The sequence below is a fragment of the Phaseolus vulgaris genome, chromosome 2, assembly GCF_051622355.1.
Source record: "Phaseolus vulgaris cultivar YP4 chromosome 2, ASM5162235v1, whole genome shotgun sequence".
In the NCBI taxonomy this organism is placed as follows: domain Eukaryota; kingdom Viridiplantae; phylum Streptophyta; class Magnoliopsida; order Fabales; family Fabaceae; genus Phaseolus; species Phaseolus vulgaris.
In genome coordinates, this window is record NC_143499.1 from 36,193,076 (window position 1) to 36,219,596 (window position 26,521).

Here is a 26,521-nt window from a genome sequence, read left to right on the forward strand (position 1 = left end):
AAATTTCAGTGAAAGAAAAATACCTCATTAAAGAATTGATAAATCTCCATGTCTTGGTAGATGCAAAATCGTAAAAAAAAAGAGTTATACCCTCAACCTAGACACTAGTTGGAAAATGGGTAGTGCAAAAGATTCAAGCTTTCTCCTTTTAGAAGTGTAGGTGTGTATTTTAACAGGTTTTAAAAAACAGCGGTGGATACTACTATTTAAGAGTAAAGGAATAACACGTGGTAGAAAAGACACATGAGTGAAGCTAAGGGGTCACTCTTACTCTCACTTTGGACCATTTGGTTTGGGATATGAAAAACGTATAAATTTTATTAAAAATAATCATAAGCTTACTTAGTGTTACAAAGTTGGAACATGAGAGCTACATTTGGTTGATAAAAACGCATACCAATCCAAAAGGAGATCAAGGGGAGTTGGAGAGGATAAGGTCACATGGATTTTAAATTGTGCGATTTGGAAGCATTTTTTTAGCAAAAAAATGACTTTTAGATTGTGTAATTCATAAGACACTTTTGACTTTTAGATTGCACAATTCGAGAAAGGCAAAGGGAGAATTTTTATATTTATAGAGATGCAGAAGGAAAATTTGGAGGTTTATGAAGAAATATCCAAAGAAGTAATGAGGATGTATTGAACCCTAATGACAAGATTTTTTAGGAAAGGAAGAGAATTCAAAGATGTTTAGTTACACAACTTTTTACACAAAGGGATGGATAGTAATTTGTGCGAAGGTACCACACAAAGCCTTTGTTTGATAAGAACAAACATAATGAAACAAAAATGGATGAGTAATAAGTAAAAGAATAAATAATTTGTTTGAAGTGAAATATAGTGGAAAGAAAGAAAGTTTATGCTTAATTATTTTTTAATTTTCATATATTTTTTTCAATTTAAAGTAAAATAATTAATTAGGTAGAGATAAATAATTAAGTACACGAGCTCTAAATATGTTTTTCATTTAACATGAGGTGACATAATTTATTTCAACCTCAAGTTCATTTAAGATAATATTATTAAGGTAAAAAATTATACATCCAAAGTATTTTACATTTTGGAACTCAATACTTCATTAGAGTTTTGTCATTAAAAGATATTTTAGTGAGTTAAGAAATAAAGATTTTTATAAAGTAAAGGAGAAATCTTTATAAACTATTGTTGACATTTATGTTTAAGTAATAGTTTTTTTTCTACCAAAGAAAAAATTAAGGATAAAGTTGTCATTATAAAATAATATTTTGGACATATTAGTCGGAAAAAACATTTGAAACTAGTATAAAGATAGAAAAAGTTCAATCATATTGAACACTATTAAAAGATAATCAAAGCCAAACTTCACTTAGTAGAAATACATAATTTTATTTTTAGTGTATTGAGTTTGCAAAAAAAATGGCACAATTTGGAAAGCCTTAAAGAATGTGACATTAAGCTACTCAAAATTAGAAAAGAATAACAAAGTGTACAAACCTTTGAACCAATAGTCATATATAAACCTGAAGTCATCCCATCCACAAGTGACTTTACTTGGGTCAAATTGATTTAGATAAAATATTATTATTTTATTTTTACCATAATAATATAATATACTAATTATAACTTATCTAATACATCATATTCAACGATACATCATGAAACACAAAGAAATCTAATACTTCTTATTTAAGTTCAACTATAATAAATAAACTTTATTTTATTTTTATTTCCTTTTATTTACTTTTAGTTAAATTTAAAGTAACAGGTAAGTTCTAGAATATGTATGGTTGAATAGGTCTTCTTCACATAAAATGTTAGACCATATAATGAAATATTGTTTATATGATACACATTTTATACTAATTTATTCCAACTTTTGGGCTACGTCTAGTTTTTGTTTAAAAAATATTAAAATTCACATAAAATATTGGACCGTCTAATAAAATATTGTATATTAAGAGAAGAACACATTTAATACTAGTTTACTCCAATTATTAGACCACATCTAGTTATCCTTTAAGAAATCATAAAAGATTCCACTTCAATTAAATATTTATAAATGATTATACAAAGTCACAAACATAGGTATCCCATTTTAACTGTCACTTTATATATATATATATATATATATATATATATATATATTCTTGTTACTAATAAAATTAGGAATTAATTTATTTAATAGTATAGGATAAATTTTCTCCCCTCTTTTTACATACACATAAGTTTAAGTTATAACAGTAATTAAAATTTCTCATTATTTAGATATATGTTCAAGAAAAATATTTACATCATAATGTTAATTTTTCAAGTTGTGTATAAATTATTATTATTTTTATATTTTCTACAACATAAAAATAAATATATAATTAATAAAATATGAATCTTTACAATTTAGTTAAAATTATTTTAATAATTTATGTTATGTGAAGCATTATTTACTTTATTATTATTTTTATCTCCAACACTAAATAATTAACTATAAATAATATTTTTATTATAATATCTCATTTTCTTATTTATTTTATCATCTTTCAACAAAACTAAGTCCTTAAACCAGAGATAGGGTATGATGGTTTAGATAAATAAATATAAAACATTTTAAAATAAATAAATATCAAATATTTTAGAATGATTCAATTCTTATAAATAAAACTCTTAACCTCTTCTTAAATAGAACCTTAACATCCTATCAACAACTAACAAAACTTCTACAAACCCCAAAAAAACAACAAAGGACAAATCAACATTGCAAAACATCAATTAACCAACTTAAATTCATGGGAGTATAAATACTCTATACTTTTTTTCAAATAAATACCACATCCATTTTCTTGTCATTTTCTTTTCTTCTCTCTTTTCTTCTCTTTCCCGATCCTTTCACTTCTCACTGAAGAACAAAATGGCCATCCTCAATGACCAACCTGCACTTGGTAACCATCAATACTATTTTTGCTAGCTTTTGTTTTCGTCCTTTACGTTGCACAAACTAATTTCTCATGGTCATATTGCATGCATTCGTTCACAACTTCAACAAGGGAATAACGTGCCAAAGAATAATAATGAGGCAAAAGATGGATTTATGGCTCCAGATATCAATTCATATGGTCACTCCTTCAGGTTTTTAATTCATATGTTCAGTTAACTACTTGTGTTTTTAATTTCAAGTATTCTTTACACATGATTTTAAAGTTCCCTTTTTTAATGAAATTGGAATATGGCAGAGATTATGACATTGAAAGCGAAAGAAAAAAAGGTGTGGAGGAATTTTATAGGTTGCAACACATAAACCAGACATATGACTTTGTAAGCAAAGCAATATGTTGAATTGTTTTCACCAATACTTATATGGATTTCCATTTTCAAACTATGAACGACAATGCTGATTATTATGGAATTGCGAATAACTGATAATGATTGATATGGATCTAGGCCAAGAGAATGAGGGAGATATATGTGACACTTGACAAAGCTGAAATGGGCATATGGGAATGTTGCGAACTGCTAAATGAGGTGGTGGATGACAGCGATCCTGATTTGGACGAAGCTCAAATTCAACATTTGTTGCAATCTGCTGAGGCCATCAGAAAGGATTATCCTGAACAAGATTGGTTGCATTTGACCGCTCTTATCCATGGTAAATACCGTATATATACATGCAAATTAAAAGCTGGATCAATTTTAAATTTGCAACGTGATAGAAAGAGAGATCGGTATATGTATATGATGTTGTTGGTGTGTTTCAGATCTTGGAAAGATCCTTCTTCTTCCTCGCTTTGGTGCACTTCCTCAATGGGCTGTTGTTGGTAAGAACCCTTCTTATCTAATTTAATCCTTATTATATGTGTATACACTTAGATGATCTCTGTTTCTTGTTCTGTTTCTTTATTCCAATTTGTTTTGAAATTTGAATTCGGCATTTGATCGAACAAGTTAAGGGCATGTTTGTTGCAGGAGATACATTCCCCTTAGGTTGCGCCTTTGACGAGTCAAATATTCACCATAAGGTAATCAATTTCGTGTGATCAATTAAGAAGCATTTTGTTCTTGAATTGACTATCAATGCAAACCTTGATTGCATCTTGATGAATATGCAGTATTTTAAGAACAACCCAGATTACCAATGCCCTGCATATAAAACTAAGAATGGAATCTACAATGAAGGATGTAGACTGCAGAATGTAATGATGTCATGGGGACACGATGAATACATGTATTTGGTGAGCATATACATGCATATAAACTTCACTACACAAATTTATATATATATATATATATATATATGTATATATATGTGTGTGTGTGTAAAAGTATCTGATAATGCATGAATCCATACATGGTGGTGAATTGGAATGTGCAGGTTGCTAAGAAAAATGGCAGCACTTTGCCATCTGCAGGATTGTTCATAATCAGATTTCACTCTTTCTATCGTAAGCAGTTTCGACACCCACCATATATATGTTTTTTTTTTTATCTTCTATGTATTTGTTCCACCATTTTCCATTACCACGTAAATGACAACAACTTATAATTAAATTTGCAGCTCTACACAAGGAAGGTGCATATACTCATTTGATGAATGAAGAAGATGTTGAGAATTTGAAATGGCTCGAAGTATTCAAGTACCTATTTATAATTTTGACTATTTGTTTATTTTACTACCATAACTTCTTCTCACTACCTAATGAACCTATAAATAATATATATAATTGTGTACATTCATGCAGCAAATATGATCTCTATAGCAAGAGCAAAGTTCTGGTCGACGTGGAGAAAGTTAAGCCATACTATATGTCACTGATCGAGAAGGTGAATCTTTTATTTTATTTTATTCTGTCACGGTTCTTGTTGATGTATATTTATATGTGGGGTTTTTATTTTCTTTGAATTTGGCCACTTGCATTGCAGTATTTCCCTGTCAAGCTTAAATGGTGATGGTGAACCTTGTGAGACCAGCGATTTACTAAATGATGTTGAAATGCTTCTTCGAATAATAATAAAATTTCATCACCCCAAGCATCTTCAAAGGATTATCGAAAATTAAGGAGCAGTTGAAGTTGATATTACTGTTGTCATAAATTTCAAGATATGAAGGATGAACTTTCTCAAAGAATAGAGATTAAAAAATTGTTTTATAGATGTTGAAAGCTTAGATTTGTTTAAATTGAAATCTTGTAAAAATATAGATTGACATTATAATATTTCTTTCACAACGAAAGAATTTAGAAAAAACAATTGCATGTTATATTAGAAGGTAATTGATGTAATTACTAATGGTAGCAGAAGTTATGAAAGAAATTGTAATAATAAATTATAGCAATATTTAGTTAAGATACACAGTGTTGGTATAACTTTGATAAATAATCATTTGCATATGTTACTAAATGATTTCCACTTATAAGGTTGTAATATTTTTTTTTTATCTATATACAAAATTTAATCCATCGTAGACTCTTTGACTTACACTTTATAAACGATGATAATACTTTCGTTTCTGATATATTATTTTATTTCTTCAAATTAAGAACAATAATAAATATGTTAAAAGTTTTTCTCTTTTTTGTTTTTTTATGCAAGATTGTTTGTTAAAAGTTATTACGAAGTGGACTTTAAGTCTAACTCAACCCCATAAAACCGGCTCAATAAGGTGAGGTTTGCACTCACTTATATACAACGAAAGGCTCTAATCTCTAGTCGATGTGGGATCTCCAACACACCCCCCTCACGCCGAGACTGCCAACTCGTGCGTGGGACTATATATTATGGGTGATCCGATAGCGGTCCGATAATGGGTGGCCTGATAAGCCCAACAAATACTCGCTAGGATAGGCTCAAAATGGCTCTGATACCATATTACGAAGTGAACTTTAAGCCTAACTCAACCCCATAAAACCGGCTCAATAAGGTGAGGTTTGCACCCACTTATATACAACGAAAGGCTCTAATCTCTAGTCGATGTGGGATCTCCAACAAAAGTCAATATATAATTTAGAAGGGATGGTTATTCTTATCCTTATTTGACCCTATGATTTGAATATTTAGATCTTATTCTTTCTTTCAACCAATAGGGACTTACATGATATTGATGACTTTTCAAATTTTGGAAAAATTCTTGTCCTTCCTGTTTTTGGTGAGCTTCCTCAATGAGCCGTTGTTGGTTATAGTCCTTCTTCTCTGATTCAATCATTATTATCATTATTTGCATAATAATTAGCTTTTGTTTTGAAGTCTGAATTCAACCTTTTGATTGAATTGAATGGTTAATGGGATATTTGCAGGAGATACATTTCCTGTAGGTTGTGCCTTTGACAAGTCAAATATTCATCATAAGGTAATCAATTTTTCCTAACAAAGATTTTAAATTGGAGTTTAAGTATAACTCAATCTTATAAAATCGATTTATAAAGTAAGATTTAGGTACTATGAAATGTTTATTTTGTCGATGTGAGATCTTCAACACACCACTTAATCGAGAAAGTCGCATCATGCATGAGACTACATATTATGAATGGTCCAATAGCAGATGAAGTGTTTTTTTTTCTTAATCAATTATTAACTATCCCAATTTCATTCGTTATGCAGTATTTTAAGGATAACCCTGATTACAAATGCTCTGCTTATTACACTAAAATGGGATCTACACTGAATGATGTAAACTAGACAACGTTGCCATGTCATGGGGAGATAATGATTACATGTATATGTTAAGTCAGTGTATAAGTTTATCACCCTTATGTTTCAAATTTTACACACATGTACATATTTTTAATATATATAGTACTTCATTTAAGATCTAATAATGCTCAAACATTGGTACTTTGAAGGTTGCTAAAGAAAATGACACCACTTTGCCATTTGCAGGATTGTTCATTATCAGATATCACTCTTTCTATCGTAAGCCTTTTCCTCAGTTTATTTTTTATGTACAAACTTTGTTTGGTGTCTTTGTGCAGCATATATAACATGTGTGACATAATTGTGCAGCTTTACACAAGGAAGGTGCATACACTCACTTGATGAATGAAGAAGACTTTGAGAATTTGAAATGGCTCGAAGTATTTAAGTATGTTTATGTTTTAAGTTGTGTGAATTTGGTTATATGTGCACATCTTTCACAACTTCTCACATATATAGTCTTTGATATAATTTTACAGCAAGAGCAATGTTCTAGTTGATGTAGAGAAAGTTAAGTCATACACTACAAGAAAATCATAAAATAGAAACTAATTTTTAGTGACAAAAAATAATTAGTTGCTATAGTGACTAAATTAGAGATCATTTTAGAGACTAAAATAATTTTGGTTTCTAAATTAGTTTTTATTATTGTTAAATGGTTTCAAAATATGTATCTAATTAGCAACCAAGGCTTTTGCTACCAAATTTAGAAACTAAATATTTGGTAGTTAAAACCTTGGTTGCTAATTAGATACCAATTTAGAAACCATTTAACAATAATAGGAAGTAATTTAGAATGTTTTTTTTTAGTTTCTAAAATGGTCTCTAATTTAGTTACTATAACAACAAATTTTTTTTTGTCTCTAAAATTGGTTTCTATTTCATGTTTTTCTTGTAGTGATACTATATATCACTCATTGAAAAGGTGAGAGTTAGATTCCAACTTTGACTAATTTTATTTCATGTTTATTATTATTTTTTTCAATGTTTGTTCTTATTTTCGTTACTATTGTTACTTGCAGTATTTTCCTTCAAACCTTAAGTGGTGATTCATTTTAGATCCAGGGAATGAGGAGAAGAATAATTTTAATTATTTTGAGCAAGCGATTTACCGAATTACTTGATTTTTTTTTGTATCTTTTATACACAAGCATATTAGATTGCAATTAAATATGTTGAAAAGCATTTATCATTCACTTGGAATTTGCAATCTTCGAATAATAATAGAATTATTCATATCCATGGTGTAAGTTTTTTTTTTTTACCAAAACTCTCATATCATTATGAAACTTGACATCTCAACCACGTTGATACTTCAAGTAATTACAATCATCTAGTACCACATGAAAAAAATATTATTAAAAAAAATAGAAGAAAATATAGGTGGATTAAACCAAAACTCATATATTAACATAAACGATACATAGGTAATTTATACCTATTACTAAATAACTTTAAAAAAAGATTAGATGAAAGTTTATTGCACAATGAAAATACTCTCTATGAATAAAATATAAATTAACAAGCTTATCTGCAAGTACATTCTTTTCAATATCCACCATGTAAGTTATGGTTCACATTTTTTCTTAAATCTTTGTCTTTAATTTTTCCTTGACTTCTGAATTTTCTATTAATAGAAAATTACTGGTGAAATGTAAATTGAAATTTTTAATTAAATAATTTATTTTCTAATAATTATTAATATTTGAAATTATAATAAAATGAATGAATTCAACTAAATAATATCCGTGAATTAGTTTAAAGTATCTTCTATGAAATATCATACAACATAATTTAGTATTACTTATAGCAATTATTCCTGTTAATTTATTTTATTTATTGCTAATAAAAAAAAACTTATAGCAATTACTTGTCAATAAAATTTAAGAATATTCTAAATGAAATTTAAGAATATTCCTTCATTAAAGACCATCTTATTATCCATTTATACATCAAGTTCTATTCTTGTATTTTTTTCTTATATTAAGTATATTGGAAAAAAATTCAATTCTATGAATCACTGACCTCTGCATTAATATTTTGTTTTGCCTCTGCATGAAAGGCTAAACCTTTTTGGTTGATTCTTTTGTAATTCCCCATTGAGTTATGAGGTTTTGTTCAATAAAAGTTTCGATTTTTAATTCTCTATAGCAAGTTATTTTAATAGTCTAAACTCTTGGAAAGCTGTTTTTTGTGAGAGGTTGTACTTGAACGCATGATTGAGAGTCTTTCTTATCTTAAACTTTGGTTTCTTACTTCGTTCGCATTGTTCTAATTAATTTCTTGGACGCATGTTTCAAGAAAGAGGAGGCAAGCATTCCCATGGAGTATATGCATGGAACAAAGTGGGTATTGATTAAACCAGTAGACGCATGTTTTACTGGTGAGTTTTAGTTGAATTAGATCGACGCATGTTCAATATGGTTTAGCTCTATTGGAGGATTAAGAAAAGATTAATCTTTAGAGAACCTGTGAAGAATTCAATGGTGGAAGAACTTGGTGATCAACAACTTTTTATTCTTTATTTTAATCTCTTTTATATTTTCTGCACAACTATCTCAACCCCTTTTTATTATTATTGTTATTGCTAACTTTTATTGCTTGCAAATAGATTCTAAACACTGATCTACTGATTTTACTATTGGATTCAGTGGGAGACGACTTGAGGTTATTTGACCACAATTATACTATCATCTCTCTAGTGTTAGACAAGTCTATGCTAGAATCATATTAATTTGACAGCAAAACGACAATTATCGGTTGCATTACCTAATTCTTAATGGTAGTTTAGCTTCACTGACCTTGGTTTGAGCGTTAATGGTTAAGTGTGTCGGTCGGCCTGACCGTCCGTGGGGGTCTCAGTCAGGGAGACCAAGTCATGGTAATGATCGGTCGGTCCATACCAGTACATAATTTATTTTATAATAATTATTAATATTTGAAATTAAAATAAAATGATGTCAACTAAATAATATCCGTAAATTCGTTTAAAATATCTTCTATGAAATATTCATACAACATAATTTAGTATTACTTATAGCAATTCCTTGTCAATAAAATTTAAGAATATTCTGAATGAATTTTAAGAATATTCTCAAATGATAAGAATATTCCTTCATTAAAAGACCATATTATTATCAATTTATACATCAAGTTCTATTCCTGTATTTTTGCTTATATTAAGTATATTGAAAAAAAATCAATTCTATGAATCACTTTTTATATCTTTCTTTAAAATTTAAAAATACATTTATGGAATTTTCTCATAGTACAACCATTATGTTAAAATTTATTTTTAAGTAATTTAATATGTTGAAATGATTTTAATCAAAAACAATTTTAAAGGATGAATTTGTATTTCTATTTGTAATTTCATATCAAGAATTTTGAAATTCAATACATAACTATACTTTTAAAAAAAAATCTATCAATATTAGAATGAGAGATAAAAAGTGAGACATGATAAATTACATACATATAAAAATCACTAGATGATAAGTTTTAGACATGATAACAATAGAGTGGTTTCCAATTCCTATGTTGATTGTTCTAATTTTCTTAAACCTTAAAGTTACACAAACAAACCTAATATTATTTTTACAAAAGAGGAAGGAGAGAGAATATCTAAAATAAAACTATTACATATCTTTATTTTCTTAACTTAATTTCTTATTATAATATTGATGAATTGAGGGATGTTTATATTTTTTTTAGTGAGCACGAACATGTCACTTGAGCTTTTGTTGATTCTTCAAATGACCTTCTTTGTTTGACTTTGAAAGTTTTTCATGATCTGAGTGAAATAATTTTTTAACATATTTCAAATTAATTTTTGACTCATCACTTAAACGTCCATTTAAATATTCTAGTGATGAAATTTTCTTTGTTTCATTTTGTATGACGTTTAAGTAATGACTTTAATCAATTTTCTAATTTTTTTTATAAAAATGTATTTGGGATTAAAATATAATGTTAGCATAGAAACAATTTGTTTAGTTTATTTAAAAAAAACTATTTTATTAAATATGGATAACGGTTAAAAAGTAAAATTTAAACTTAACTCAAGATAACGGTCCGATAGCGGATGATACCATAAGTCCGATAAACTCCCGTTAAGATACCATATTAAGAAATGGATTTTAAGTTTAACTTAATCTCATAAAACTGACTTATATGATGAGGTTTACACTCCTTATGAAGAATAAAATATTATAATATCTAGTTGATGCGAGATCTCTAACAATAATTGTTATTATTTTAAAAAATAAATTTACTAAAATTTTGAAAATTTCTAAAAAAATACATTATTTTTTTGTTTTCCATTCTAAGTCAAGTTAGTATCAAAACATTTCGAATAGCTTATACTTAAAAGACAAACACTTTATTTTTATTAACCTTATTCTAACAAATCCTATAAATAAAGAATTATTTGTTAAAAAGCATTCTTCAGGGAAACGAAAATTAGCTAAGGTAGTTATGCCTGAGATACTTAAAGTTTGGTTTTAGAAAAGTCTAAAATGACATTATTATAAGAAAAACAAATAGATGTCTCTTATCTCTATGTGACATATTTTTTAATATGGAAATCATATTTTCTTGTAATCAAACTTCCTAATTACAAGTCAAGAAAGACTTTAATTATTCTAATAATCTCTATTTTGAATTATAGTAATTCTTATCTTAAATCATTCCATAAAGAAAATATTAAATAAAAATAAATCTAATTAATATTTTGAAAAATATAAATACTCAATAATCAAAACTATTACCGGACAAAATCATTATTAGACTTAATTACAGGAATATAATCACTATTAATGAGTCTATAATTAGACTTAATTATAGGAATATAATCACTATAATTAGTCTTAATTACAGATGTTATGTGAGAAAAAGAATCTGTACGGTTCTAATGCTATGATTATATATATATGTATCATTGTTATAGATGAAAGACAGATTGAATAAAACAGAGAATATTCTTTCATGGTATCAGAGCACAAAACTCTGATACCCGACAAACACAAAGCAAAGGCAACGGTGCACAACCATGGCAGATGCACCAGAAAAGAATAATGCCAACAAAGCAGAGCACGAAGGAGGAGGTGCTAAGAAGACCTACTCGTCATATGATCTCAACGCGAGTGACAATCCCGGAAACATAATTACGCAAGTCCAATTGCGCGGAGAAAATTACGACGAATGGGCAAGAGCAGTAAAGATCTCGCTTTGTGCCCGGAGAAAATGGGGTTTCATTGATGGAACGCATATCCAACCAGGCACCCGACCTTGAAGATTGGTGGACCGTGCAGTCCATGATTGTATCTTGGATTCTAAACACCATTGAACCAAGCTTACGATCCACAGTAGCATATGCTGAGACTGCACATAACTTGTGGGAAGACATTAAAGAAAGATTCTCGGTCGTGAATGGACCTAGAATTCAACAACTAAGGTCGGACTTGTCAAGATGCAAGCAGGAGGGAATGGTGGTGGCAACTTACTTTGGAAAATTGAAGGTCCTTTGGGATGAGCTTGCTAACAGTGACAAAATTCCATCTTGTACGTGTGGTGGATGCAAGTGTGGGATTGGTGCTCAGTTGGAAAAACGAAGGGAGGAGGAGAAGGTTCATCAACTCCTTATGAGGTTGGAAGACGCAAGCTACGGGACAGTAAGATCAAACATTCTGGCCTCAGATCCATTGCCGTCTCTGAACCGCGTATATGCTATGTTGGTACAAGAAGAAAGAGTGAGAATGATGGCCAAATCAACGGAAGAAAGGGGGTTGGTCGTGGGTCTCGCGATGCAGGCCAATTACAAAGAAAAAGGGCGTGGAGATATGGTAGAAAAATTAATGACGTGCAGTCATTGCGGTAAAAATGGTCATGACATGAAGGGATGCTTCCAATTGATCGGATATCCCGAATGGTGGGGTGACAAACCAAAAAGTGAAGGCAAATGGAACGGCAGGGGACGCCAAGGGATGCGAAACAAAGGTAACCCGATACGTGCAAATGTGGCACACGCTAGTGGAAGCAACAGTCAAGCCAACAATGACGATAAGAAACTTGAGATGGCAGGTCTGACCAATGAACAATGGAAGGTACTGGTTGATATGATCAGCAAACAAAAATCAAATGAATCAGAGAAAATGACTGGTAAGAGCATTTGGGATTTGTGGATTATTGACAGTGGGGCATCAAACCATATGACTGGGTCACTGGAAAATTTGAGTGAAAAGGAAACTATACAAAGGTGCCCCGTAGGGTTACCCGATGGTGAACGTGTTCTAGCTTGCGAACAGGGAACAATGACTCTTGAAGAAGGACTTGAATTGAAAAATGTCCTTTATGTTCCCAAATTAAAATGCAATTTACTTTCAGTACCTCAATTGACGGATGAAGAAAATTGTGTTGTAACATTCACTGATAAATTGTGTATTATACAGGACCGCACTTCGAGGACGCTGATTGGAGCAGGTGAACGGAAAGATGGGCTTTATTGGTATCGTGGGGTACGGAAGACTCAAGCATGTCATGTCAAGATGGAAAATCAACTAGCACTTTGGCACCAAAGATTAGGACATCCGTCATTTCAGATTGTGCAAATGCTTCCTGATATAAGTGGGAAATGTACTCGTGATGAGTTGAATACAGTTTGTGAAGTTTGTGAAAAATCGAAACAAACGAGAGATAAGTTTTTCTTAAGTGCGCATCAAGCTTTGAATATTTTTGATTTAATTCATTGTGACTTATGGGGTCCTTATAAAACTCCTTCATCCTGTGGTGCTTCATATTTTTTGACAATTGTGGATGATTGTTCACGGGCAGTTTGGATCTATTTGTTAAAAGAAAAAACAGAGGTATCAGTGACTTTGAAAAAAAATTTCACACTCGTTGAGAGGCAATACAACAAATGTGTTAAAATGGTTCGCTCTGACAATGGAACTGAATTCATGTGTCTAAAACACTATTTCATTCAACAAGGTATCCTTCACCAAACTTCCTGTGTCGGGACCCCGCAACAAAATGGACGCGTCAAACGCAAGCATCGGCATATTCTGAATGTTGCTCGGTCATTACGGTTTCAAGGCAATCTTCACATTAAATTTTGGGGGGAATGCGTTTTGACTGCAGGCTACTTAATCAATCTCACACCATCCTCCATTCTAAAAGGAAAAACCCCTTATGAAGTGATCCATGGATGTGTACCCAGCTACGCGCACTTACGAGTATTTGGTTCATTATGTTATGCTCATAATCAAAATAGACAGCGGGATAAATTTGATAGTTGTAGCCGAAAATGTGTGTTTGTCGGGTATCCATATGGCCAAAAAGGATGGAAATTATTTGATTTGGAAACATAAACTTTCTTTGTCTCTCGTGATGTACATTTTTTCGAAAATAAATTTCCATATTTTGAAGCCAAAAAGATGGACACTGCACCACCATTGCAAAACCCAATTATTGCCAACTCTTTAGAAACTGGAACGGACCCACATTTTCTTCATGAAGTTGCCTCCTCAAACCTAGATGAATGCATCGTCAACCAACCCATTGCATCTCCCATCCCAGCCAAGGAGGATGCTACCCTCACAGATGACTTCGACCACACTATCAACGACTCTGATCCGTGTATAGAAGCCTCGACGCTACCCGTGGATCCACCGCCGCGTCCGACGGAGACGGCGCCGTCGGTTTCTTCACCACCGCTGACGGCCGTGGTTCCCCTTGCGCGAGGGCATCGCGCGAAGCTGCCTTCCGTACGGTTACGCGATTTTGTCGCAGCCACCACGATACCGTCAAGCCCCTCTGTTCCGTCACCTCCTTCAACAGAATCCTCAGGTGTTTTGTATCCTATACATGATTTTGTGAATTGTGATTCCTTTTCTAACCATCATCAAAGTTTTCTTGCCTCTTTACACACCGAGCAGGAACCCCTGTTCTTTTCTCAAGCGGTCCGAGAACCCCGGTGGCGTGATGCTATGGCACAGGAGATTCATGCTCTCGAACTCAATGACACCTGGAAACTCACCGCTCTCCCTCCTGGAAAGAAGGCACTTGGGTGTAAATGGATCTACAAAATCAAATACAACTCGGATGGAACAATTGAAAGATTCAAGGCTCGATTGGTAATTCTTGGCAATCATCAAGTGGAGGGTTTGGATTACAACGAGACGTTTTCTCCTGTCGTAAAGACGGTAACCATTCGCACAACTCTAGCAGTAGCAGCCGCAAAAGATTGGGAGCTTCATCAGATGGACGTTCACAATGCGTTTCTCCATGGTGATCTTGATGATGAGGTTTATATGAAACTCCCTCCTGGCTTCCAAGAATCTCAATCAGGGGTAGTGTGCAAGCTTCAAAAGTCTCTATATGGCCTCCGACAGGCCCCCAGGTGTTGGTTTGCTAAACTATCTTCTTCTCTCACTCGTTACGGCTTCCAACAATCCCCGAAGGATCATTCCCTGTTTACTCTCAATAATAATGACATACAGTTGGTTGTGCTAGTCTACGTTGATGATCTTGTGATTGCAGGGAATAATGGTACTGCCATCCAATGTTTTAAAGGCTACTTAAATCAATGCTTTCATATGAAAGATTTAGGCCGCCTCAAGTACTTCCTGGGGGTTGAAGTTGCTCGCTCCCCCAACAGAATCTTCCTTTGTCAGAGGAAATATGCCTTAGATATCATTACTGAAGTCGGATTGTTGGGTGCGAAGCCCGCCACTACACCATGTGAAGAAAATCACAAATTGAGCTCCGCTACTGGTTCTTTTCTTTCTGACCCGGCTACTTATCGTAGACTTGTTGGGAGGTTAATTTATCTGTGTTTCACTCGACCTGACCTTGCCTACAGTGTCCAAGCTTTATCTCAATTTATGCAAAATCCACGCTCCGAGCATTGGCAAGCTGCTCTTCGTGTTGTTCGATATTTAAAGGGGCATCCTGGACAAGGAATACTCCTACCTCGAGAGAACAACTTACAACTCTTTGGGTGGTGTGATTCTGATTGGGCAAGTTGTCCACTGACACGGAAATCTCTCACCGGATGGTTTATTCAACTCGGCACTTCCCCAATCTCTTGGAAAACCCAGAAACAACAAACGGTTTCTGCCTCCTCTGCTGAGGCTGAATATCGATCAATGGCTAAGACCACCCGAGAATTAAAGTGGATTAAAGACATTCTCGCTTCTCTACATGTTCCTCATCCTGACCCAATTCGTCTTTATTGTGATAGTCAAGCAACACTTCACATTGCTAAAAACCCGGTCTTCCACGAACGCACCAAACACATTGAAGTTGACTGCCACTTTGTTTGAGATGAAATCATTCACAAGCGCCTTCTTCCATCCTATGTGCCCACACATACACAACTAGCTGACCTTTTCACCAGAGCTCTCGATGCTAAAAAGTTTGGAGCCATCTTGGTCAAGTTGGGCATTCAAGACTTACATGCTCCAACTTGAGGGATATTACCGGACAAAATCATTATTAGACTTAATTAGACTTAATTACAGGAATATAATCACTATTAATGAGTCTATAATTAGACTTAATTATAGGAATATAATCACTATAATTAGTCTTAATTACAGAATGTAAATATGTATCATTGCTATAGATAAAAGACAGATTGAATAAAACAGAGAATATTCTTTCGTAAAAAAAATAAACAAAGTAAGTAAGAAGATTAATGCATATTAAGGAAAAATTTAGGATTACGCGTATAGAAGATAGTAAACTTTAAATTTTTCTTAGGTTCGATTTACTGTTTAAAATATACCATTCCCAGAAAATAAGGAGTTCTGATAGATAATGTTTTTTGGGTAAGTTTCTAACAAAACATTCTTATGTGGGAAATTAATTTTTCCGAGTAAAAATAAAAAAACCACTAAAAATTATATTATGTTATTTTTATTAAATAATTTAATTTAATGCGGTAGAAAACTAATGTTTTTGATAATATTTTTCACCAACCAAACAAAATTTAATCATTTAAAAATTCGTAATTCTGGAGTGAAAAAAATATATTTTTATATGAAATACTCTTTATTTTTCTAATAAACTTAATTTATTGCTCAGTAGAGAAAATATGTATCGCAAAAATAAGTTAATAGAGTATAAATAGACAATAACTAAGACAAAAAATTAAAATATTTGGACGAAAATAATCGAGAAATAAATATAAAAAGTTGCAGAAATAAAATATGAAGTCCCTTATATTTTTTAATTAATTTATGTATCTTTGCCGTCACTAAACTTCTAAAATAATTTCTTTCATCTTTCTCTCCCTCTCTAGTTAATTAATTACACACGTGTTAAATAAAAGTTAAAAAAAAAGAGATAAATTTAGAATCCCTTTGGATATTGTTGTAGATCTCGCATCGACTAGAGATGCGGACATTTCATTGTGTATATAAGTGAGTGCAAACCTCACCTCATGAGCCGATTTTATGGGGTTGAGTTAAGTTTAAAGTTCACTTCGTAATATGGTATTAGAGTCATTTCGAGTCTATCCTAGTGAGTATTTGTTAGGCTTATCAGGCCACCCGTTATTGGGTTGTTATCGGACCACCCATCATATGTTATCTCACGCACGAGCTGTCGCTCTCGGTGTGAGAGGTGTGTTGGAGATCCCACATCGACTAGAGATGAGAACATTTCATTGTGTATATAAGTGGGTGCAAACCTCACCTCATGAGCCAATTTTATGGAGTTGAATTAGGCTTAAAGTCTACTTCGTAATAGCTATAATATGTATAAAATATTAATTATTTCATATTTAAAAATAAATTATATGATAATACTATTCTTCACTTATCTATGATTGTAGTATATTTTTTATCATAAGGAGTTAATAAAGTTTAGTCCTAAAAAATTAGATGAAATGGAGGAAAGATTATAAAATGAAAAGCAAGGCAAGGGTCAAAATATAATGTATACAAGGAAAAATAAGAGCTAAGCCATGTAAGGAAACATTTGGTACTATGTGGGGTGGGTTAAAGACGGTATCTATATGTTAGGATATTTCAATGTCATAATAACACATAAAGAAAATGAAAACCATGTAGAGATGATTGTTACGTTACACAATACTATTTTTTATGTTTAAAATAGTTAAAATATAATTAATGAATAAAGAAATGAATTTTTACAAAATAAAAAAATAATAATAAATTTAAAATTTAAAATTCATGTTTTTAAGAATGAAGAAAATAAAAATTAAACCCTACAACAAAATAAAGTTGAATCTATAAACATGAATTAGTATTTCTTTTTTTATAATTAATGATGTAATCAAGTTAATTTCATGACATAATTATAAAAAAACCAAAGTCAAATAGTATTAATTAGAATTTTTTTATATCTTTTATCTTTATCTTATTTTGTTTTGTCTTTATTTTATATATTTTTTTGTTTTTAGTTATTATTATTATTTTTGTTATTCTTTATTTATTTCTCTTTTTATTTTTATTGTTGCTGTTTTTATTTTTACAATTTTTTTCTTCTCATTTTGAAGTATTAAGTGTAGTATTTACATTGTTTATTTAAAAAATATTTTGTATTTAGGGTAAACACTTCAATATTATCTGTGTGTCAACTACTAATTAATACTAATTGATTTAGATTTTTTTTATAATTATGTTATGTATTTTTTACTTAAAATTAACAAGATTACATAATCAATAATAATAAAAATAAATACTAATTTATGTTTATAGATTCAACTTTTATGTTGTTGTAGGATTTAATTTTTTATTTTCTTCATTCTTAAAAAAAATAAACTAAACATTTTCAATTTACTACTTTTTTTTATTTTGTAAAAACACATTTATTTATTCATTAATTATATTTCTAACTATTTTAAACATTAAAAATATTTATTTTTATAATGCATTCAAAATTAAAATTATCAATTTTGTTTATTTATTATTATATTTTTTACTTTTGAAAGAGTGATAGATAGAGAAATAAAAAAAAAGGTGCTAAATATGAAAATAAAAACAAAAGGGTGCTAGATGAGAAAATAAAAGTGTAAATATGTTTCTAATATGAAGTACTTTCATTCATTTATTAACTAAAGAAAAATTATAAATGGTATTAAAAATATGTACAATGTCAGTGTAGTGGGTGACAAAAATAGTAAATGAGATTCAGAGATAGATTTGAAGAAAATTAAGTCTTAACCTTGAGTTAGAGTACATAAAATTCTCTTCTAAACCAAAAAAATAGCATTTGTGTTCACAAAATGATATGAGATTGTAATGTAAGAGTAGTAAAAGTTTTGTTCCAAATGATTTTAACTTTAGGATTATATATTAAAAACAATGGATAAATTAAAAATTTATTTAAAGTGAATTAATTGAATAAAGGGTTATTTGGAGTCATCAACGATAACAATTTATTCTTGTTGATGATAGTCCAACAAATAAATTTAAACCTTTGAAAGGTTTAAGACATGATGACTCATTAACATAATTCTTTTTTCTCGTAGTAATCGAAGAAATAACATGAGAGAAGTTTTTTAAAAAAAAAACTAGATTGGATAAAAAATATGGGAATATGATATTGATGCTTGTTGGAGATCCCACATCGACTAGAGATTAAAGTCTTTCATTGTATATAAGTGGGTGCAAACCTTAACCTTATGAGCCGGTTTTATGGGGGTTGAGTTAGGCTTAAAGATAACTTTGTAATATGGTATTAGAGCCATTTTCGAGTCTGTCCTAGCGAGTATTTGTTGGGTTTATATGGGTGCAAACCTCAATCCTATGAGCCCGTGATACGGGTAAAGAATGACATAACCCATAAATGTTTGTTGGAAATTTCACATCGACTATAGATAAGGACATTTCATAATACTATATAAGTGAGTATAAACCTCAAATTATAAGTCAGTTTTATAAGATTAAGTTGAATTTAAAATTCACTTTTTAATTTAATATCAGAACTTATCATAACAAAAGTTTGTTAAACCTATTATGCCACCTAACAACTTCAAAACAACAAGTAAGAAACAAGAACGTCACGTAAGAAGAATTAATTCTTAAAAATGATTTATAGTGATGGACTAGTTCTTATACATAACATAATAATCATAAATAACATTCATGAAAAATAATATATTCATGAATAATAATATATTGTTGTGAAAAAAAGTGTCTAATTGTACACAAGTATACAAAGAAGGAATGTTTTAAACTCAAATTACATTCCATATAGAGATAAGAAGCTTGGACGTGATCCCTTTTGCGGATAAGATACCTTTTGTCTGAATTGCAATGTAAGATGTAACAACATCTTTAGCTCTTAAATTTATTAATTATTGAAAATATATAATGGTGTTAAATTTTTTTTATCTTTTGATTGTATACGAGTTAAATTCTAACTGTCTCTTTATATATATAAATATATTCTTGTTACTAAAAAAAAACAGGAAATAATTTATTTAATAGTATATGATAAATTTTCTCCCCCTTTTTTTACATACACATAAGTTTAAGTTATAATAGTAATTAAAATTTCTCATTATTTAGATATATGTTCAAGAAAAATATTTACATCAAAATGTTAATTTTACAAGTTGTGTATAAATTATTTTTTTATATTTTTTATAACATAAAAATAACTATATAATTAATAAAATATGAATATTTATAATTTAGTTAAAATTATTTTAATAATTTATGTTATGTGAAACATTCTTTACTTTATTACTTCTTTTATCTCCAACACTAAATAATTAACTATAAATAATCTTTTTATTATAATATCACATTTTATTATTTATTTTATCATCTTTCAACAAAACTAAGTCCTTAAACCAGAGATAGAGTATGGTGGTTTAGATAAATAAATATAAAACATTTTAAAATAAATAAATATCAAACATTTTAGAATGATTCAATTCTTATAAATAAAACTCTTAACCTCTTCTTAAATAGAACCTTAACCTCCTATCAACAACTAATAAAACCTCTACAAACCCCAAAAAACAACAAAGGACAAATCAACATTGCAAAACATCAATTAACCAACTTAAATTCATGGGAGTATAAATACCCTATACTTTTTTCAAATAAATACCACATCCATTTCCTTGTCATTTTCTTTTCTTCTCTATTTTCTTCTCTTCCCCAATCCTTTCACTTCTCACTGGAGAACAAAATGACCATCCTCAATGACCAACCTGCACTTGGTAAGCATCAATATTATTTTTGCTAGCTTTTGTTTTCGTCCTTTACGATGCACAAACTAATTTCTCATGGTCATATTGCATGCATACGTTCACAACTTCAACAAGGGAATAACGTGCCAAAGAATAACAATGAGGCAAAAGATGGATTTATGGCTCCAGATATCAATTCATATGGCCACTCCTTCAGGTTTTTAATTTCATACGTTCAGTTAACTACCTGCGTTTTTAATTTCATATGTTCAGTTAACTACTTGTGTTTTTAATTTCAAGTATTCTTTACATATGATTTTAAAGTTCCCTTTTTAATGAAACTGGTATATGGCAGAGATTATAACATTGAAAGCGAAAGACAAAAAGGCGTGGAGGAATTTTATAGGTTGCAACACACAAACCAGACATATGACTTTGTAAGCAAAGCAATATGTTGAATTGTTTTCACCAATACTTATATGGATTTCCATTTTCAAACTATGAATGACAATGCTGATTAAAATGGAAATTGCGAATAATTGATAATGATTGATATGGATCTAGGCCAAGAGAATGAGGGAGATATATGTGATACTGGACAAAGCTGAAATGGGCATATGGGAATGTTGTGAACTGCTGAATGAGGTGGTGGATGACAGCGATCCTGATTTGGACGAAGCTCAAATTCAACATTTGTTGCAATCTGCTGAGGCCATCAGAAAGGACTATCCTGATCAAGATTGGTTGCATTTGACCGCTCTTATCCATGGTAAATACTGTATATATACATGCAAATTAAAAGCTTGATCAATTTTAAATTTGCAACGTGATAGAAAGAGAGATCGGTATATGTATATGATGTTAGTGGTTTGTTTCAGATCTTGGAAAGATCCTTCTTCTTCCTCGCTTTGGTGCACTTCCTCAATGGGCTGTTGTTGGTAAGAACCCTTCTTATCTAATTTAATCCTTATTATACGCGTGTACACTTACATGATCTTTGTTTCTTGTTCTGTTTCTTTATTCCAATTTGTTTTGAAATTTGAATTCGGCATTTGATCGAACAAGTTAAGGGCATGTTTGTTGCAGGAGATACATTCCCTTTAGGCTGTGCCTTTGATGAGTCAAATATTCATCATAAGGTAATCAATTTCGTGTGATCAATTAAGAAACATTTTATTCTTGAATTGATTATCAACGCAAACCCTGATTGCATCCTGATGAATATGCAGTATTTCAAGAACAACCCAGATTACCAATGCCCTGGATATAAAACTAAGAATGGAATCTACACCGAAGGATGTGGACTGCAGAACGTAATGATGTCATGGGGACACGATGAATACATGTATTTGGTGAGCCTATACATGCATATAAACTTCACCACACGAATTTATATATATATATATATATATGTGTGTGTGTGTGTGTGTGTGTGTGTGTGTAAAAATATCTGATAATGCATGAATCCATACATGGTGGTGCATTGGAATGTGCAGGTTGCTAAGAAAAATGGCAGCACTTTGCCATCTGCAGGATTGTTCATAATCAGATTTCACTCTTTCTATCGTAAGCAGTTTCGACACCGACCATATATATATATTTTTATCTTCTATGTATATGTTCCACCATTCTCCATTACCACGTAAATGACAACAACTTATAATTAAATTTGCAGCTCTACACAAGGAAGGTGCATATACTCATTTGATGAATGAAGAAGACGTTGAGAATTTGAAATGGCTCGAAGTATTCAAGTATGTATTTATAATTTTGACTATTTGTTTATTTTAGTGTCATAACTTCTTCTCAATACATAATGAACCTTTAAATAATATATATATATATATATTTATATATATATAATTTTGTACATTCATGCAGCAAATATGATCTCTATAGCAAGAGCAAAGTTCTGGTCGACGTGGAGAAAGTTAAGCCATACTATATGTCACTGATCGAGAAGGTGAATATTTTATTTTATTTTATTTTGTCACTGTTCTTGTTGACATATATTTATATGTGGGGTTCTTATTTTCTTTGAATTTGGCCACTTGCATTGCAGTATTTCCCAGTGAAGCTTAAATGGTGATGGTGAACCTTGTGAGACCAGCGATTTACTAAATGATGTTGAAATGCTTCTTCGAATAATAATAAAATTTCATCACCCCAAGCATCTTCAAAGGATTATCGAAAATTAAGGAGCAGTTGAAGTTGATATTACTGTTGTCATAAATTTCAAGATATGAAGGATGAACTTTCTAAAAGAATAGAGATTAAAAAATTGTTCTATAGATGTTGAAAGCTTAGATTTGTTTAAATTGAAATCTTGTAAAAATATAGATTGACATTATAATATTTCTTGCACAATGAAAGAATTAAGAAAAAATTCCATGTTATATTAGAAGGTAATTGATGTAATTACTAATGGTAGCGGAAGTTATGAAAGAAATTGTAATAATAAATTATAGCAATATTTAGTTAAGATACACCGTGTTGGTATAACTTTGATAAATAATCATTTGCATATGTTACTAAATGATTTCCACTTATAAATTTATAATAATTTTTTTTATCTATATACAAAATTTACCTCATCGTAGACTCTTTGGCTTACACTTATAAACAATGATGATACTTTCGTTTCCGATATATTATTTTATTTCTATGAATTAAGAACAATAATAAATATGTTAAAAGTTTTTCTCTTTTTGTTTTTTTTATGCAAGATTGTTTACTAAAAGTTTAATATATAATTTAGAAGGGATGATTATTCTTATCTTTATTTGACCCTATGATTTGAATATTTAGATCTTATTATTTCTTTCAACCAATAGGGACTCACATGATATTGTTGACTTTTCAGATCTCAGAAAGATTCTTGTCCTTCCTGCTTTTGGTGAGCTTCCTCAATTGGCTGTTTTTGGTGAGAACCTTTCTTCTCTTATTCAATCATTATTATCATTATTTGCATAATAATTAGCTTTTTTTTTAAGTTTGAATTCAACCTTTTAATTGAATTGAATGGTTAATGGGATATTTGCAGGAGATACATTTCTTGTAGGTTGTGTCTTTGACAAGTCAAATATTCATCATAAGGTACCAATTTTCCCAACAAGATTTTAAAACGAAGTTTAAGTATAACTCAATCTTATAAATCCGATTTATAAAGTAAGATTTATGTAATATGAAATGCTTATTTAGTCGATGTGAGATCTTCAACACACCACTTCATCGAGAATATCACATCATGCATGAGACTACATATTATGAATCGTCCAATAGCAGATGAAGTGTTTTTTTTTCTTAATCAATTATTAATTATCCCAATTTCATTCCTTATGAAGTATTTTAAGGACAACCCTGATTACAAATGCTATGCTTATAACACTAAAAATGGGATCTACACTGAAGGATGTGGACTAGACAACATTGTCATGTCATGGGGTCATAATGATTACATGTATATGGTGAGTCTGTGTATAAGTTTATTACTCTTATGTTTCAAATTTTACACACATGTATATATTTTTAATATATATAGTACTTCATTTAAGATCTAATAATGCTCAAACATTGGGACTTTGAAGGTTGCTAAAGAAAATGGCAACAATTTTCCATCTGCAGGATTGTTCATTATCAGATATCACTCTTTCTATAGTAAGCCTTTTCCTCAGTGTATTTTTTTATCTATAAACTTTGTTTGGTGTCTTTGTGCAACATATATAACATGTGTGACATAATTGATAGCTGTCGTTTTGCTGTCAAATTAATATGATTCTAGCGTAGACTTGTCTAACACTAGAGAGATGATAGTATAATTGCGGACAAATGTCCCCAAGTCGTCTCCCAACGAATCCAATAGTAAAATCAATTGACCAGGGTTTAAAATCTATCTGCAAGCAATAAAAGTTAGCAATAACAATAAAGAGAAAAAGGGGGTTTGAGATAGTTGTGCATAAAATATAAAAGAGATTAAAATAGCAAATAAAAAGCGGTTGATCCCAAGTTTTTCCACCATTGAATTCTTCATAGGTTCTCTAAAGATTAATCTTTTTTCAATCCTCCAACAGAGCTAAACCAGATTGAACATGCGCCGATCTGATTCAACTGAAACTCACCAGTAAAGCATGCGTCTACTAGTTTAATCAATACCCATTTTGTTTCATGCGTATACTCCATGGGAATGCTTACCTCCTCTCCCCTGAATCATGCGCCCAAGAAATTAATTAGGACAATGCGAACTAACTAAGAAACCAAAGTTTAAGATAAGGAAGACTCTCAATCATGCGTTCAAGTACAACCTCTCACAAAAACCAGTTTTCCAGAAGATTAGACAATAAAAACAACTGCTTTAGAGAATTAAAAATCGAAACTTTTATTGAACAAAACCTCAGAACTCAATGGGGAATTACAAAAGAATCAACCAAAAAGGTTTAGCCTTCCATGCGGAGGCAAAACAAAAGAATTACTAAGAAGAAAATAAACTAAGAAAACCCTATGAAGCTCTCCCTTTCCTCCTTGATGCTTGTGTCTTTTTATAGACTTTTCTGCTCCAAGGATCTTGGGAAAATATTGCAGTTTAGATTTTGTAAACAGTTTCCACTTTCCATAATTCTTTTTATTTTGCAGAAGATTTGCTTCCAATTCTGTTTCTGGAATCTTGTAGCTTTTATTTTCTCTTTCTTCTCCTCAGAATATTTTTTCTGTTTTGGTTCAAGAAGCAACTTGGACTTTTACATATTTGGCCCATTCACAAAGGTGGATGCTTCCTCTGGATAATTTACTCTAAAAACACAGAATTAACAATAATAATAGTTAAGGCCCAAATAAACCCAATTATAAGAATATTAATTAAAATAATGGATTTATTTATTATTATAGTTCAATAATCTATGAATAAGGCTAGTGAGTGTGAATAAATATATGTTCATCAATAATTGTGCAGCTTTACGCAAGAAAGGTGCATACACTCACTTGATGAATGAAGAAGACTTTGAGACTTTGAAATGGCTCGAAGTATTTAAGTATGCTTATGTTTTAAGTTGTGTGAATTTGGTTATTTGTGCAACTCTTTCACAACTTCTCACATATATAGTCTCGGATATAATTTTACCACAAGTACGATCTTTACAGCAAGAGCAATGTTCTAGTTGATGTAGAGAAAGTTAAGTCATACACTACAAGAAAATCATAAAATAGAAATTAATTTTTAGTGACAAAAAATAATTAGTTGCTATAGTGACTAAATTAGAGACCATTTTAGAGACTAAAAATATTTTGGTTTCTAAATTAGTTTATATTATTGTTAAATAGTTTCTAAATTGGTAGTTAAAACCTTGGTTGTTAATTAGATACCAATTTAGAAACCATTTAACAATAATAGAAACTAATTTAGAAACCATTATTTTTTTAGTTTCTAAAATGGTCTCTAATTTAATTACTATAGCAACTAATTATATATTTTTTGTCTCTAAATTTGGGTTCTATTTCATGTTTGTCTTGTAGTGATACCATATATCACTCATTGAAAAGGTGAGAGTTAGATTCCAACTTTGGCTAATTTTATTTCATGTTTATTATTTTTTTTCAATGTTTGTTCTTATTTTATTTACTATTGTTACTTGCAGTATTTTCCTTCGAAGCTTAAGTGGTGATTCATTTGAGATCAAGAGAATGAGGAGAAGAATAATTTTA

General features: G+C 30.5%; 2 protein-coding genes and 2 pseudogenes across 2 annotated transcripts; all 4 read left to right on the forward strand.

The window, feature by feature from the left end:
• The first annotated feature begins 2,881 nt into the window (after positions 1–2,881).
• On the forward strand, positions 2,882–4,914 carry LOC137811689 (inositol oxygenase 4). The gene is made up of 11 exons (XM_068613518.2): positions 2,882–2,912; positions 3,006–3,099; positions 3,204–3,285; positions 3,412–3,616; positions 3,726–3,785; positions 3,934–3,986; positions 4,077–4,199; positions 4,340–4,409; positions 4,523–4,601; positions 4,707–4,788; positions 4,888–4,914. The coding sequence occupies exons 1-11, from the start codon at positions 2,882–2,884 to the stop codon at positions 4,912–4,914; spliced, it is 906 nt and encodes a 301-aa protein (XP_068469619.1).
• Positions 4,915–5,252: 338 nt separating this feature from the next.
• On the forward strand, positions 5,253–26,521 carry LOC137809412 (inositol oxygenase 2-like; annotated as a pseudogene).
• Positions 11,666–16,474, forward strand: LOC137809411 (uncharacterized; annotated as a pseudogene).
• LOC137811688 (inositol oxygenase 4-like) lies at positions 20,827–22,916 on the forward strand. Its single transcript, XM_068613517.1, has 11 exons — positions 20,827–20,857; positions 20,951–21,044; positions 21,183–21,264; positions 21,392–21,596; positions 21,706–21,765; positions 21,914–21,966; positions 22,057–22,179; positions 22,324–22,393; positions 22,503–22,581; positions 22,709–22,790; positions 22,890–22,916. The coding sequence occupies exons 1-11, from the start codon at positions 20,827–20,829 to the stop codon at positions 22,914–22,916; spliced, it is 906 nt and encodes a 301-aa protein (XP_068469618.1).

What these genes read in the sequence shown, in the direction of transcription:
- LOC137811689 (XM_068613518.2), top strand. Translation starts at nt 2,882, where the DNA reads ATGGCCATCCTCAATGACCAACCTGCACTTG. An exon ending in CAATGACCAACCTGCACTTG is followed by an intron (nt 2,913 to 3,005) that starts GTAACCATCAAT and finishes GCATTCGTTCAC; the next exon opens with AACTTCAACAAGGGAATAAC. An exon ending in TAAACCAGACATATGACTTT is followed by an intron (nt 3,286 to 3,411) that starts GTAAGCAAAGCA and finishes ATATGGATCTAG; the next exon opens with GCCAAGAGAATGAGGGAGAT.
- LOC137811688 (XM_068613517.1), top strand. Translation starts at nt 20,827, where the DNA reads ATGACCATCCTCAATGACCAACCTGCACTTG. An exon ending in AAATGGCTCGAAGTATTCAA is followed by an intron (nt 22,582 to 22,708) that starts GTATGTATTTAT and finishes ACATTCATGCAG; the next exon opens with CAAATATGATCTCTATAGCA. An exon ending in ATATGTCACTGATCGAGAAG is followed by an intron (nt 22,791 to 22,889) that starts GTGAATATTTTA and finishes CTTGCATTGCAG; the next exon opens with TATTTCCCAGTGAAGCTTAA.